The 16,878-nt window shown below is 43.4% G+C and overlaps 1 protein-coding gene across 1 annotated transcript; it reads left to right on the top strand.

Moving 5' to 3' along the window:
* Positions 1-1,746: 1,746 nt before the first annotated feature.
* LOC106569972 (uncharacterized) lies at positions 1,747-16,033 on the top strand. Its single transcript, XM_082956238.1, has 9 exons — positions 1,747-1,980; positions 2,902-3,080; positions 9,335-9,439; positions 9,594-9,743; positions 9,955-10,194; positions 11,722-12,097; positions 13,655-13,896; positions 14,236-14,411; positions 14,683-16,033. The coding sequence occupies exons 1-9, from the start codon at positions 1,860-1,862 to the stop codon at positions 15,566-15,568; spliced, it is 2,475 nt and encodes an 824-aa protein (XP_082812364.1). The 5' UTR covers positions 1,747-1,859; the 3' UTR covers positions 15,569-16,033.
* The last annotated feature ends 845 nt before the right edge of the window (positions 16,034-16,878 follow it).

Consider the following 16,878-nt stretch of genomic DNA (forward strand, 5'->3'; position numbering starts at 1 on the left):
CAGTGTGAATATAGCCAGAAAATACTTATCCAATAGAAATCCCCGATCACACTTGTAGGCGATGTCATGGCAACGTTCGCAAGCCAAACCTCGTAGAAACCAATACAAACCCCTGGATTGCTGCTGCTATGTGGTGGTCGTTGAGAGGCTTTGAAGCCTCCGGTCGGCCATATTGGCACTCCGTAGTAGGGGCAATCCTCCATAGTAATTAATGGAATTCTACAGTATTTCAATAACATGTTTCAAGGAAAAGATTACATGTATTTCGTTGTTGTAGTGGGGACAGTAACATTAGTAATCTCTAAAAGTTATACATTGAGGAACATATGTTTATATATATATATAAAAGTTTGGGGTCACTTTAATGTCCTTGTTTTGAAAGAAAAGCTAAATAAATTGTCCATTAAAATAACATCAAATTGATCAGAAATACAGTGTAGACATTGTTAATGTTGTAAATGACTATTGTAGCTGGAAACGGCAGATTTTTTTTATGGAATATCTACGTAGGCGTACAGAGGCCCATTATCAGCAACCATCACTCCTGTGTTCCAATGGCACGTTGTGTTATCTAAGCCAAGTTTATCATTTTAAAAGGCTAATTGATCATTAGAAAACCCTTTTGCAATTATGTTAGCACAGCTGAAAACTGTTGTCCTGATTAAAGAAGCAATAAAACTGGCCTTTAGACTAGTTGAGTATCTGGAGCATCAGCATTTGGGTTCAATTACAGACTCAAAATGGACAGAAACAAAGAACTTTCTTCTGAAATTCGTCAGTCTATTCTTGTTCTTAGAAATGAAGGCTATTCCAGGTGAGAAATTGCCAAGAAACTGAAGATCTTGTAATTCTCCCTTCACAGAACAGTGCAAACTGTCCCTAACCAGAATAGAAAGAGGAGTGGGAGGCCCTGGTGCACAACTGAGCAAGACGACAAGTACATTAGAGTGTCTAGTTTCAGAAACGGATGCCTCACAAGTCCTCAACTGGCAGCTTCATTATATAGTACCCGCAAAACACCAGTCTCAACATCAACAGTAAAGAGGTGACTGGTATGTTGGCCATCTTGGCAGAGTTGCAAAGAAAAATCCATATCTCAGACTGGCCAATGAAAAGATTAAGATGGGCAAAAGAACACAGACACTGGACAGAGGAAGATTGGAAAAAAGTGTTATGGAAAGACTAATCTAAGTTTGAGGTGTTTGGATGACAAAGAACATTCGTGAGACAATGTAAAGATGCTGGAAGAGTGCTTGACACCATCTGTCAAGCATGGTGGAGGCAATGTGATGGTCTGGGGGTGCTTTGGTGGTGGTAAAGTGGGAGATTTGTACAGGGTAAAAGCGATCTTGAAGATGGAAGGCTATCACTACATTTTGCAACGGTTCGAATCCAGGCTGCATCACATCCGGCCGTGATTGGGAGTCCCATAGCGTGGCGCATTGTAAATAAGAATTTGTTCTTAACTGACTTGCCTAGTTAAAGGTGCCATTTACTTTTTTTTAAAATCAAATGTGTATATATATAAATTGGTAGAAAGCATAGAGATAAATAGGACTCAGCTTTATATCTGTGCCATTATAGCGACAGCATGCCCATGCTAAAATGGCTTGTTGGCCTCTATCATTCTCTATTGTAAAAAAAACGTCTGCAGGTCTAAAAGTCGTCTCGCGCCGAACTACGCATTGACATCTCAAACCACAACCCCCGGCCTGGTCGGTCTCGCAAACGATACCAGAAGTCTCGCGATGTTGTACCTCTGGGTTTAGAAACTCTGTGTTGGAACTTAGCTAGCGAGCTACATTATTTGAATGTTTACATGACTGTTTCTCTGCGTTGGTAGCTGATAATAATCAAAAATGAGCAACGAAGCGGTCTTTGAAACAATTGAAGAGGTCAATAAGCATATCTCACACGTCGAAGAGTCAACCTGTGTGAAATATATTTCTTACCGTGTGGACAAGCGATTCAATGACCAAGGTAAGTTAGCTAGCAAGCTAAAGAGGGTCACAGATATAACAATGAGACAGACATTTCACCGGATGGATAAATGTGATGCATCCTGTTGGCGTTTCTTCTCTACCAAATATGGTGATGAGAGGAATCCCAGTGGCCGGCAGTGAGTGAAGATGGAGCGAGATGGATTTTCGCCAACATTCTGCAAATGTCCTCATCGATGAAACATTTGATCTCCATACAGTTTTTTCAAAAGTATAATCTATATCAGAGTGGACTGTGTTTTGTAGACTTCACCCTTTGCCAAGGTTTAAAAAAAAAAAAAAACGTTGTTTAGAAGGCGTGCAAGTGCGAATTGAGTTATTGCACAAGCGCACTTCACAGAGTTGTCGTTCCCTAAAGGAGATATGCAAATCAATGATAGAACGCTCCAATAGGATCTCAGTCGCTCGTGCTTGGCTCTGCCCACCTCCTTGCGTGTTCTGCTCACTATGATTAATTTGCTCCTATTGGAAACGACAGGCTCTAGTCTATCTTGGGTTAGTTATAAAAAATCTTTGAGAGTGTTCTGGAGCAAACTTGCATTGATCAAGCTACTGCTATCTTTTAGCCCTTCTATACTATTTAGCTACTGATACTATTATACTAAGTAGCCATTGATTGATTATTATTCTTATGTAGCTAGTGATGTATATTCTGCAAATTACTGGGGTGTATTCATTAGTCAGAAACCGTTTACTCCATACATAAAATGTTTTGCAAAAAAAAACAAGTTTCTATATGACGTTCAGGTCGGTCCCTCCCCGTTTTGTTCCGTTTGCTCTGTTAGCTTCTGTTTGGTACCTAGACAGTAGACGATTTACATTGCAAAACGGTTTGTAACAGAATCCGACTAATAAATACACCCCTGGACTCATGGCTCTTTCAATGTGTTCTGCTAAACAGGTTGGAAACCACAGGACCACAAGAACAGGCTATACTGGGAATGGAAGTACGGCAAGGGTACTCCCTCTATCCCCTTTGACGGCATACCCTTTGTGTTCATCGGACACAAGCTAATGGGATGCCACAGGGGCCGGGCAAAGTGTGGAATCAAGAAGAGGCAGGAGCTTGAGGATCAAAGGGTGCTGATATCTATGATATTCTGAAACGGCTTTTAAGTGTTCCATGTAAATGATTAGGACGTATTGTGCATCTGAGACTGGATCAAATTTATTAGGACACATCATAGCAAAACCTTTCAAAACATTGTGCAACGGAAAAAGGAAAGGAGCTTTTCTTATTGGAGTTCAGGTTGGCCCACCCTATTTCAGTAAATGTTCTTCCATATGGTGCCTAATCAAATAACATTTTATTGGTCGAATACACATATTTAGCAGATGTTAATGCAGGTGTAGCGAAATGCTTGTGTTCCTAGCTCCAACAATGCAGTAATATTTAACAACAATACGCACAAATCTAAAAGTAAAAGCATGGAATTAAGAAATATATAAATATTAGGACCAGCAATGTCGGGAGTCCGGAGTGTGTGTGTGTGTGTGTGTGTGTATATATATATATATATACACACACTTCCATTCAAAAGTTTGGGGTCACTTAGATATGTCCTTGTTTTTGAAAGAAAAGCACTTTTTTTGTCCATTAAAGTAACATGAAATTGATTAGAAATACAGTGTAGACATTGTTAATGTTGTAAATGACTATTGTAGCTGGAAACGGCAGATTTTCTTATGGAATATCTACGTAGGCGTACAGAGGCCCATTATCAGCAACCATCACTCCTGTGTTCCAATGGCACGTTGTGTTAGCTAATCCAAGTGTATCATTTTAAAAGGCTAGTTGATCATTAGAAAACCCTTTTGCAATTATGTTAGCACAGCTGAAAACTGTTGTACTGATTAAAGAAGCAATAAAACTGTCCTTTAGACTAGTTAGGTATCTGGAGCATCAGCATTTGTGGGTTCGATTACAGGCTTAAAATGGCCAGAAACAAAGAACTTTCTTCTGAAACTCGTCAGTCTATTCTTGTTCTGAGAAATGAAGGCTATTCCATGTGAAAAATTGCCAAGAAACTGAAGATCTTGTACAACGCTGTGTACTACTCCCTTCACAGAACAGCGCAAACTGTCCCTAACCAGAATAGAAAGAGGAGTGGGAGGCCCCGCTGTACAACTGAGCAAGTGGACAAGTACATTATAGTGTTTAGTTTGAGAAACAGATGCCTCGCAAGTCCTCAACTGTCAGCTTCATTAAATAGTACCCACAAAACACCAGTCTCAACGTCAACAGTGAAGAGGCAACTCCGGGATGCTGGCCTTCTAGGCAGAGTTCCTCTGTCCAGTGTCTGTGTTCTTTTGCCCATCTTAATCTTTTCTTTTTATTGGCCAGTCTGAGATATGGCTTTTTCTTTGCAACTCTGCCTAGAAGGCCAGCATCCCGGAGTTGCCTATTCACTGTTGACGATGAGACTGGTGTTTTGCGGGTACTATTAAAAAATCTGCTGTTTCCAGCTACAATAGTCATTTACAACATAACAATGTCTACACTATATTCTGATCAATTTGATGTTATGTTAATGGACAAACATTTTTGCTTTTCCTTCAAAAACAAGGACATTTCTAAGTGACCCCAAACATGTGTGTGTGTGTATATATATATATATATATATATATATATATATATATATATATATATATATATACTGCTCAAAAAAATAAAGGGAACACTTAAACAACACATCCTAGATCTGAATGAAAGAAATCATCTTAATAAATACTTTTTTCTTTACATAGTTGAATGTGCTGACAACAAAATCACACAAAAATAATCAATGGAAATCCAATTTATCAACCCATGGAGGTTTGGATTTGGAGTCACACTCAAAATTAAAGTGGAAAACCACACTACAGGCTGATCCAACTTTGATGTAATGTCCTTAAAACAAGTCAAAATGAGGCTCAGTAGTGTGTGTGGTCTCCACGTGCCTGTATGACCTCCCTACAACGCCTGGGCATGCTCCTGATGAGGTGGCGGATGGTCTCCTGAGGGATCTCCTCCCAGACCTGGACTAAAGCATCCACCAACTCCTGGACAGTCTGTGGTGCAACGTTGGTGGATGGAGCGAGACATGATGTCTCAGATGTGCTCAATTGGATTCAGGTCTGGGGAACGGGCGGGCCAGTCCATAGCATCAATGCCTTCCTCTTGCAGGAACTGCTGACACACTCCAGCCACATGAGGTCTAGCATTGTCTTGCATTAGGAGGAACCCAGGGCCAACCGCACCAGCATATGGTCTCACAAGGGGTCTGAGGATCTCATCTCGGTACCTAATGGCAGTCAGGCTACCTCTGGCGAGCACATGGAGGGCTGTGCGGCCCCCCAAAGAAATGCCACCCCACACCATGACTGACCCACCGCCAAACCGGTCATGCTGGAGGATGTTGCAGGCAGCAGAACGTTCTCCACGGCGTCTCCAGACTCTGTCACGTCTGTCACATGCTCAGTGTGAACCTGCTTTCATCTGTGAAGAGCCAAGGGCGCCAGTGGCAAATTTGCCAATCTTGGTGTTCTCTGGCAAATGCCAAACGTCCTGCACGGTGTTGGGCTGTAAGCACAACCCCCACATGTGGACATCGGGCCCTCATACCACCCTCATGGAGTCTGTTTCTGACCGTTTGAGCAGACACATGCACATTTGTGGGCTGCTGGAGGTCATTTTGCAGGGCTCTGGCAGTGCTTCTCCTGCTCCTCCTTGCACAAAGGCGGAGGTAGCGGTCCTGCTGCTGGGTTGTTGCCCTCCTACGGCCTCCTCCACGTCTCCTGATGTACTGGCCTGTCTCCTGGTAGCGCCTCCATGCTCTGGACACTACGCTGACAGACACAGCAAACCTTCTTGCCACAGCTCGCATTGATGTGCCATCCTGGATGAGCTGCACTACCTGAGCCACTTGTGTGGGTTGTAGACTCCGTCTCATGCTACCACTAGAGTGAAAGCACCGCCAGCATTCAAAAGTGACCAAAACATCAGCCAGGAAGCATAGGAACTGAGAAGTGGTCTGTGGTTACCACCTGCAGAACCACTCCTTTATTGGGGGTGTCTTGCTAATTGCCTATAATTTCCACCTGTTGTCTATTCCATTTGCACAACAGCATGTGAAATTTATTGTCAATCAGTGTTGCTTCCTAAGTGGACAGTTTGATTTCACAGAAGTGTGATTGACTTGGAGTTACATTGTGTTGTTTAAGTGTTCCCTTTATTTTTTTGAGCAGTGTATATATATATATATATATATATATATATATATATATATATATATATATATATATATATATATATATGGTACCAGTCAGAAGTTTGGAAACACCTACTCATTCAAGGGTTTTGCTTTAGTTTGACTATTTTCTACATTGTAGAATAATAGTGAAGACATCAAACCTATGAAATAACACATTGAATCATGTAGTAACCAAAAAAGTGTTAAACAAATCAAAATATATTTTATATTGGTAATTCTTCAAAGTAGCCACCCTTTCCCTTGATGACAGCTTTGCACACTCTTGGCATTCATGAGGACTGCCACAAGAAAGGAAGACCCAGAGTTACCTCTGCTGCAGAGGATAACTTCATCAGAGTTACCAGCCTCAGAAATTGCAGCCCAAATATATGCTTCACAGAGTTCAAAAGACAGATCTCAACATCAACTGTTCAGAGGAGACTGTGTGAATCAGGCCTTTATGGTCGAATTGCTTCAAAGAAACCACTACTAAAGGACACCAATAAGAAGAGAGTTGCTTTGGCCAAGAAATACGGGCAATGGACATTAGACCCGTGGAAATCTGTCCTTTGGTCTGATGAGTCCAAATTTGAGATTTTTGGTTCCAACCGCCGTGTCTTTGTGAGATGCAGAGTAGGTGAACGGATGATCTCCGCATGTGTAGTTCCCACTGTGAAGCATGGAGGAGGAGGTGTGATGGTGTGGGGGTGCTCCTTCAAGACTGTTGGAAAAGCATTCCAGGTAAAGTTGATGGAGAGAATGCCAAGAGTGTGCAAAGCTATCATCAAGGCAAAGGGTGACTACTTTGAAGAACCTCAAATATAAACTATATTTTAATTTGTTTAATACTTTTTTGGTTACTACATGATTCCATATGTGTTATTTCATAGTTTTGATGTCTTCACTATTATTCTACATGGTAGAAAATAGCAAAAATAAAGAAAACCCATGGAATGAGTAGGTGTGTCCACACTTTTCACTGGTACTGTGTATATTTATATGTGTGTGTGTGTGTGTGTGTGTGTGTGTGTGTGTGTGTGTGTATGTGATGTATAGACATTATGGACAATATGTGGATAGAATATTTAGTGTATCTGTAGAATACGTAGGATAGAATAGTGTATATATACAGCAAAAGTTGAATAGGATGGCACTGACTAGAATACAGTACATAAACTCAGCAAAAAAAGAAACATTCTCACTGTCAACTGCGTTTATTTTCAGCAGACTTAACATGTGTAAATATTTGTATGAACATAACAAATAACAACTGAGATATAAACTGAACAAGTTCCACAGACATGTGTCTAACAGAAATTGAATAATGTGTCCCTGAACAAAGGGGGGGGTCAAAATCAAAAGTAACAGTCAGTATCTGGTGTGGCCACCAGCTGCATTAAGTACTACAGTGCATCTCCTCCTCATGGAGTGCACCAGATTTGCCAGTTCTTGCTGTGAGATGTTACCCCACTCTTCCACCAAGGCACCTGCAAGTTCCCGGACATTTCTGGGGGGAATGGCCCTAGCCCTCACCCATCCGATCCAACAGGTCCCAGACGTGCTCAATGGGATTGAGATCCAGGCTATTCGCTGGCCATGATAGAGCAGTGACATTCCTGTCTTGCAGGAAATCACGCACAGAATGAGCAGTATGGCTGGTGGCTTTGTCATGCTGGAGGGTCATGTCAGGATGAGCCTGCAGGAAGGGTACCACATGAGGGAGGAGGATGTCTTCCCTGTAACACACAGCATTGAGATTGCCTGCAATGACAACAAGCTCAGTCCGATGATGCTGTGACAAACAGCATGATGCTGTGAATCGATCCCGCTCCAGAGTACAGGCCTCGGTGTAACGCTCATTCCTTCGACGATAAACGCGAATCCGACCCTCACCCCTGGTGAGACAATACCGCAACTCGTCAGTGAAGAGCAATTTTTGCCTGTCCTGTCTGGTCCAGCGACGGTGGATTTGTGCCCATAGGCAACGTTGTTGCCGGTGATGTCTGTTGAGGACCTGCCTTACAACAGGCCTACAAGCCCTCAGTCCAGCCTCTCTCAGCATATTGCGGACAGTCTGAGCACTGATGGAGGGATTGTGCGTTCCTGGTGTAACTCGGGCAGTTGTTGCAATCCTGTACCTGTCCCGCAAGTGTGATGTTCGGATGTACCGATCCTGTGCAGGTGTTGTTACACATGGTGTGCCACTGCGAGGATGATCAGCTGTCCGTCCTGTCTCCCTGTAGCGATGTCTTAGGAGTCTCGCAGTACGGACATGATCATTTATTGCCCTGGCCACATCTGCAGTCCTCATGCCTCCTTGCAGCATGCCTAAGGCACGTTCACGCAGATGAGCAGGGACCCTGGGCATCTTTCTTTTTGTGTTTTTCAGAGTCAGTAGAAAGGCCTCTTTAGTGTCCCAAGTTTTCATAACTGTGACCTTAATTGCCTACCGTCTGTAAGCTGTTAGTGTCTTAACGACCGTTCCACAGGTGCATGTTCATTAATTGTTTATGGTTCATTGAACAAGCATGGGAAACAGTGTTTAAACCCTTTACAATGAAGATCTGTGAAGTTATTTGGATTTTTACGAATTATCTTTGAAAGACAGGGTCCTGAAAAAGGGATGTTTCTTTTTTTGCTGAGTTTACATATGAAATGAGTAAAACGGCATTTAAACATTATTAGTGACCAGTGTTCCATTATTAAAGTGACCAGTAATTCCATGTCTATGTACATAGGACAGCAGCCTCTAAGGTGCAGGGTTGAGTAACTGTGTGGTAGCTGGCTAGTGACAGTGACTAAGTTCAGGTCAGGGTACTGGGTGGAGGCCAGCAAGTTATGGCTATTTAACAGTCTGATAGCCTTGAGATAGGAGCTGTTTTTCAGTCTCTTGGTCACAGCTTTGATGGACCTGTACTGACCTTGCCTTCTGGATGATAGCGGGGTGAACAGGCAGTGGCTCAGGTGGTTGATGTCGGGTGGTTATGGTCCTTGATGATAATGAATATGTCCCTGGTTTCATCAATGCTTCAAGGTAGTTGTGGGGTTCACAACCAATCTCAACAATTCCATTCTCACCTGCCACTCATTTTGGTCTTTCAGGCAAAAGATGGCAAGGAAAAAAGAAACCTGTTGCTGAAAACCAAGAAGGTAGCATGCCCTGCTGTGTTCACTATCAGCCGCATTGTCAAGTTCCCCGGATTCAAGGTACGGGTTAAATACTGTTTGTTTATATATGTTTATTATGTAACTCCAGTGACCGTGCACCACAGTCAACAGTAGGATGCACATCAGACTAATATACATAATTAGATCTGTGTGTGTGTGTGTGTGTGTGTGTGTTCGCTTCACACTGCATCAGTTGGAGAAGGACACATCACGGTTGAGGAGGGTCATGTCTATTTCCATCAAACAAGCTCTCCAGACAGACCCAGCCTCGGTGCAGTGGAAGATACAGTATTTCCTCAAAATACCCAGTGTCACTGACCACAAGGGCCACCCTATTGGAAAGGTATTACTATGTTATTACTATACTATGACCATGGGATATATTGCATTGGACTCTCTTTAGGCTACATAACTAGTATCTGTATGTCTATTCAGTACACAGATGTAATAAAACCTTGATCTCTTAAAATTCCCAGTGGAATACAAGTATCTGACCCTGTAACAGTGGTTAGGGGTATTTTCTCTACTTAACGCCACTCTTCTCGTTCCCTCAGGGTGCAGATCAGATGGACGACAGGGTCAAAGGTTACATCCGAGCGTTGGTGCAGCAGGGGGTGAGGAAGGTGAAGGAGGTAAAGAACCAGATGGTCCAGTACGTGCGGACGGAGCTGTTCCGAGACACGACCCCGCCGCCGCTGAGGCGCTTCTTCCCCACAGAGAAAACCATCCATGCCGTCATGGCTCAGGTCATTGCGGAGGAACACTACAGCAAAATAGACCTGGTCAACCTGCTGGTGAGAAGGCTGTGCTGCACTCCATCATTCCCACCTATTCATCAGATATTTGGATTGTCTTCTGAGATAAGGCCATTGGGGCTTGTGGTGTTAGCTGTATGTTTTCAATGCAATTTATGAATAGTTTGTATGCATGTCACCCACCCTCTTTGAAACACTTGTTTAACGGGGCATTTTACTCACTATTGTTTCATTAGTCTACTTTTTGATATAGTCCCAAAACATTCTGCATGTCAACATTCATGCTTTCAGTATATATTGCTTTCAGTCTCCTGATGCCCAAAATCAAGCAAGTGAATATGTTGGGTAAGGATAAGCCGACAGTTGTGCTGAGCACATAAGGCATTAATACGTTATATTCTTCTAGAATCAATGGGTAAAATCAAGAATTGAAATTAATTGAATAGCTTCCCAAATCCCAGTCTGTAGCTTTCAGTTTGGATTGTGTGTTAGTGCCTGTTTCTGTGCATGATAGAAAGAGATTTGACAAGCCTTTATTATACAATTCAGGAACGCACATGCAGAGTTTTCCACGGATTCAAGAAAAATGAAAATTCATAACAGCTTTGTGGTGCATTATCCTTACATGGGAAGAGCAGAAAGCCACTGAAAATGTTTGTCATCAGGCCAGAGCCTGGAGTCTTTCCAGAGACTCCTTTCTCCACCAACAAAGGCTGTGTTTACTAATTGGTCTTTTCACATCAGATCTTTTTCAGAACTGATCTGATTGGTCAAAAGACCAACTTGTGAAAAAAAGATCAGAATTAGGCTGCCTGTCTAAACGCAGCCAGAGTCACTGAATTGGATACATAGTCATTGCCTCCATTGCGATTGTATTTATATTTTAGTAATTAACAGACGTTCTCATCCAGAGTGACCTACATGAGCAATTAGGGTAAAGTGCCTTGCTCAAAGGGCACAGACAGATTTTTCACCTAGTCGGCTGATTCTAACCGGCAACCTTTCTATTACTGGCCCAACGCTCTTAACTGCTAGGCTACCTGCCGCCCTACTTGTTGACAGTAGATGCTGGCCATTATTATGTAAATCTACAACAACAACAACTGGGTTGAGTGATGTCATTCTCTCAGACCCCACCACTCTCTCCCTGAGCCCATTCCCCAAACAGACAGAACAGCAACACCAGCAGAGCTAAAGCACCCCTCATTCTGGAACTCCTTTTTAGAAAGTATGTAGTCTGAAACTTCTACACACTGGGTATGGTGAATTAATACATGGGAACTTTAACAGGTGTCCTCAGTGGAACATTTTGACAACTAAGGACTGTGTGTGATGTAACAGAGCACAGATAAATATTACTCCATGACACGTCATTGGGGTTGTTTAAGGCCATGGGAATATCACTGCTGTGGTTTAGAATAAGACAGACATGTTATAGCAAAAGTCAAGGTGCACAACCATATATAAAGCTCACGCTGGCGCAAAAAGGAGTTTGGTTAGCACTGAAATAATTGAAAGGACGCAAAAGTTTCACCTCAGCTATTAACCATAACTCCCCCCTCTTAGACCTTGGCAGAGAATTGGAAGGCGGAAGCTCCTAGAATCAACTTCCTGCTTAGGGTTCAATCAGAGAGCGAGAACCTGTTGCTCTGCTACCAGACGGACTGGCAGCGGCGGCTGCTTCGGCAGTATGGCAAGGAGGTGTGCTTCCTGGACGCGGCCTATAAGAGGACGCGCTTCCCCCTGCCACTCTTCTTCCTGTGCGTGCGCACCAATGTGAGCGTGGTGCCGGTGGGCCTGTTTGTGGTGCAGTCGAGGAACGCCGAAGCCTTGGGGGAGGCGCTGGGGGTGTTCAGGCAGTGGAACCGGGGCTGGAGCCCAGCCTACATCCTCACTGAACACTGCCCTGTGGAGATGAAGGCGGTGGAGGCAGCATTCACAGGTGAACAGTGGTGAGGTTTTAATGTTAGCTATGAGGTGGGAAAAGCAAGTTAGCTTCAAAATGTGCTCTCAACACTGTTGGCTGTGAGTTTCAGGATTTTCTTTTGAAAAGACCTGTTGGTCAAGAAAATGTTTAACCTCTCTTGGGGAGCGTCCCACCCACGGTTCACACTATTCAACACCCAGTGAAAAATCAGAGCGCCAAATTCAAAACCACAAAATGTCATAATTCAAAGTTCTCAAACATACGACTATTTTTACACCATTTTAAAGATACACGTCTCCTTAATGTAACGACATTATCCGATTTCAAAAAGGCTTTACGGCGAAAGCATAAAGTTAGATTATGTTAGGACAGTTCCAAGACAAGAAAAACCACACAGCCATTTTCCTAGCAAGGACAGGCGTCACAAAAACCAGAAAACCAGCTAAAATTATGCACTAACCTTTGACCATTTTCATCAGATGACACTCCTAGGACATCATGTTACACAATACATGCATTTTTTGTTTGATCAAGTTCATATTTATATCCAAAAACAGCATTTTACATTGCCGCGTGATGTTCAGAAAATATTTTGCCTCCAATACTGCCGGTGAATCAGCACAACAATTTACAAAAATACTCATCATAAACGTTGATAAAATATTAAACTGTTATTCAAAGAATTATAGATGAACATCTCCTTTATGCAACCGCTGTGACAGATTTCAAAAAAGCTTCACGGGGAAAGCACACTTTGCAATAATCGGAGTACTGCGCTCAGAAAAAGACATCAAGCAATACAGATACCCGCCATTTTGGAGTCATCTAAAATCATAAATAGCATTAGAAATATTCACTTACCTTTGATGATCTGCATCAGAAGGCACTTCCAGGAATCCCAGGTCCACAATAAATGTTGTTTTGTTCGATAAAGTCCATAATTTATGTTCCTTCAAACATGTCAAACGTTGTATTGCATCAATCTTTAGGGCCTTTTTAACTTAGAACTTCAATAATATTCCAACCGGACGATTCCAGTGTCTTGAAAAACGTTTTGGAACACAGCTACCCCTCACGTGAACGCGCGCCAATGAACTCATGTGCTTTCCTGAGTCAACAACTTCCAACTTCCTCTGTTCGCTCTCTGTTCACCATAGACGCCTCAAACAACTTTCTAAAGACTGTTGACATCTAGTGGAAGCCTTAGGAAGTGCAAAATTAACCCTAAGTCACTGTGTGTTCGATAGGCAATGACTTGAAAGGACTACAAGCACCAGATTTCCCACTTCCTGGTTAGATTTTTCTCAGGTTTTTGCCTGCCATATGAGTTCTGTTATACTCACAGACATCATTCAAACAGTTTTAGAAACTTCAGAGTGTTTTCTATCCAAATCTACTATTCTAGTTCCTGGGCCCGAGTAGTAGGCCGTTCAATCTGGGTTTCGTTTTTCGTCCGGCTGTGAAAATACTGCCCCCTACCCAAGAGAGGTTAATCTGTTACAATCTCTAAATTCTAGAGGATGAGGGGGTTAGAGTTTGCTAATTACGGACTGTTTCTCATTCCAATCTCAGGTGCTCAGGCAGTCTTCAGCGATCACCTGCGGGAGAGGACCTGGACCAAGTGGCTGAGCAACCGGTCCCGAGCCATCACCAACCAGGAGGGGATCTTTGATATGATGAAGGCCATTGCTGGATCCCTTACGAGAAAGCAACACCAGGAGGCAGTAGAACTACTACAGCAGAGCCCCATCTGGTTGGAAAAGAGACAACTTTTCAAGAACTGGTTCACTAACAAGTGGCTGTCAGAGGAGAAGGTTTGTAGTGCACATGTCAATGAATGAAATCACAGGGGCAATGGGGTCAGGTCCTGGACCTGCTGTGTCTTCACCTGCGTATTAATGAAGGTCAGGGTGGTTAGATGGAAAGCAGTTCTCAGACCTGTGCTTAGAGGTGCTTTCATCCTGAAGCAGACAGCATGTTTAAACCACACCTACTGTATGTAGACAGTCTGTAGAACGTTTTTGCTAGCTGAATCCATGATACGGTATCTAGATATAGATCCATAATGCTAACTATAGGTCCATAATGTGCATCCTAGTCTAATGATGGCGCATACAGAGGTTAGCTACATGCTCTTGTTTTTGTTCATTTAGAGATGGGCGAACGCTGTGAGGGTTGATATTGTCAACTTTGTGTCTATGGTAAACGGAGGTCTGGAGATGCAGAGCGACTTCTTCACACATAATAACATGAAGGTCCATAAAAAAGACACCCTGAGCCAAATGCTGCAGTTTCTTGTTGACGACTACTTCCCACAGATGCACCAAAGGTAAGTTCGTTTTGGAATAGGATTCAATGTCATTTAGAATAGTATTCGCTGTCAAGTGGTCTTCTGTTGACATATCTGCAAAATTTATGGAAAATAAACACCATATAATTTACAGTGCTTATCTTCTCCATTGGGGTTAAGATGTAGAATGTGGACTCATCTTGACATTTGACTACTTTTGTAAACTTTTATTTTGGAGTGTAATTCCCCTTTAATGTAAGTGCTTTGATGTTTGGTCAGTCTAAACCTGCTACACTCCCTGAACCTCCAGGTACACAGACCTCAACAGCCAGTCCTCTGGCGAGTACAGCCTCAACCCCACTGTGCCTCCGTTCCTGTGGCATCGCCCTTGGAGTGTGGTGGCCCTGGTGATGGACAACATGTCTGCGGCCCTGCAAGACCCCGACATCGTGGTGGAGCAGGCCAGCGACGCCGCCGATGGCACCTTCTGGGTGAAGAGTCGGGCAGAGACCACGGCAGCACGGTCCTACACGGTCAGCTTCGGTTCAGAGTCCACCTGGCCCTCCTGTGAGTGTGAGGTGTGGAGGGACCAGCGCCTGCCCTGTGAACACTTCTGTCACGTCTTCAGGTCTGAGCCTAACTGGACCTGGGAGCACCTGTGTCCCAAATACAGGGACCACCCTCTGCTCAGGCTGCATTCACAGACCACTCACACCACAACAGAGGAGATAGAGGAAGCCCTCAATGGTCTAATGCATCTCTCCCCAGCTTCCCCAGTCTCTCTTCAGTGGGATGGGCCTGAAGAAACAGTGCCACTGGTGCAAACTCCTCAAACTCCACAGTTACAACTGCATAGCATACACACACAGTGGGTGGCCCCACAGGCTTCACAGGGCCTGCGGGAGAGGGAGGAACTGCAAAAGGAGGAACTGCAGAGGGAGTGTGTGGCCAAACTCAAATCCATCATGGAGAATGTGAGTGGGATCAACGACATTGACCACCTACAGGAGCTCAGGCAGAAACTGGACGTTCTCCAGGCTCAGAGTGAGGCCATGGTGGTTCAGAAGGACGCCAGCGTCAAAACAGTTCTCACCTCGAAGGGGAAGAGAAAAAGGGCAGGGGTGGAGATTATCGTGGCCATGCCCAAACGCATCAAAGTGCTCTCCCGGGTTGATGTAGAAAATGTTCAGAAATAGCTTTTTTCTAAAGAGGGAAAATAAAGTACGGTATTAATCAGGTTGTCGCTCTTATTTCTTGGGTGATGTACAAATAACTCTTTGTTAGGATGTTATCACGTTGTATCCAGTTCTAGAAAGTGTTTGGATGCTTGTTCACAAGGGTCAGCTTGATGTAAGGCGCTGCGCACGATCACAAACCTTTCCATAACAAATTAATAAATCAGTTATATTGCACAGTCCAGACTATTTAGAAATTAGCCAAGTATCTCAACTCCACGCTTATTTCTTCTGCGGAGTTGAGTGGAGCCTAGAGGTTTTGGAGTGAAGCTCCAACTTTCTTCGAGTCGCTGTACAATCGATACTTCAAAATTGTAAATTCTTAAACCCTTACCCTTACCGTGTACCTATTTTTGTCCTCTCTGGCTTTCTTTGTTTGCTGAAATCCATACCTTTTAAATAAAAAGTTAATCGAATACAACCATTGACTGTTTCCTCGTTGAAATTCATTTGGCATATTTGCGCTGAGTTGCCATGTTAGAGCAACAGCTAGTGGCATCATGCCCATAGGGGGCACAAAAGCACGTGGCCCCTCAGATTTTTCCTTTTTATTTATTTTTATTAAAAACGAAACTTCAGTTTTAAGCCCACGTTTTATCATAATTATTTATAAAAAGATCTGTCAGTGGTATTTTGCTTCGGGAGCACACTGAATGGACCAGGCAAAGAATACCCCCTTCCTCCCTTCTCCCTAGTAAGTGTGTGATTCCAAGGTGCACAAAGCAAAGAGATGCCTAGGCAGGACACAAGATACTGTAGTGCATGCAGTATCATCAGTAGAGGAGGAAAGAGAGCGTACAGCAGTGGACAACGACCTGCTCTCAGAAGTTCAAGGCCGACCGCGGTACTGCAGGCGCTGTTAGCAGAAAAAAGGATCACCGTTATCGTGAATGCAAAAATGGCAGTCTTTGTGGTGAATCATTGTGTAAATAATTGTTTTTCAAGGACAATCATGGTATCAATAATTGCTTCTAATACATCAGATGTACCCTGGTCGGCCTTCAACTGACCCTTCTCATTGAGTTACTCAATGAGAAGGGTCAGCATTGAGCTAGCCTGCAACGTCACTTCCTGGAGTAGTTCAAACTGTGCATGTTATCAAATACAGTACAGTAAGCAGAAACTGCTTCAATATAAATCCCCCGATAACGCTTGTAGACGATGTCATGGCGACGTTGGCTAGCTAAGCTCATGCGCAGAAACAGTCATCGGTTCTAACCGTCGTGCAGGCCTTCATATCAAAGGCGCTCCTTCCATATACAGTGTTTTTG

The sequence above is a fragment of the Salmo salar genome, chromosome 01, assembly GCF_965601325.2.
Source record: "Salmo salar chromosome 01, fSalSal1, whole genome shotgun sequence".
In the NCBI taxonomy this organism is placed as follows: Eukaryota; Metazoa; Chordata; class Actinopteri; order Salmoniformes; family Salmonidae; genus Salmo; species Salmo salar.

Excerpts from the sequence above, each read along its gene's own strand:
- LOC106569972 (XM_082956238.1), top strand. The coding sequence starts at position 1,860 with ATGAGCAACGAAGCGGTCTTTGAAACAATTGAAGAGGTCAATAAGCAT. Across the intron at positions 9,440-9,593 it reads TCAAGTTCCCCGGATTCAAG|TTGGAGAAGGACACATCACG; the intron begins GTACGGGTTAAA and ends ACACTGCATCAG. Across the intron at positions 9,744-9,954 it reads AGGGCCACCCTATTGGAAAG|GGTGCAGATCAGATGGACGA; the intron begins GTATTACTATGT and ends TCGTTCCCTCAG.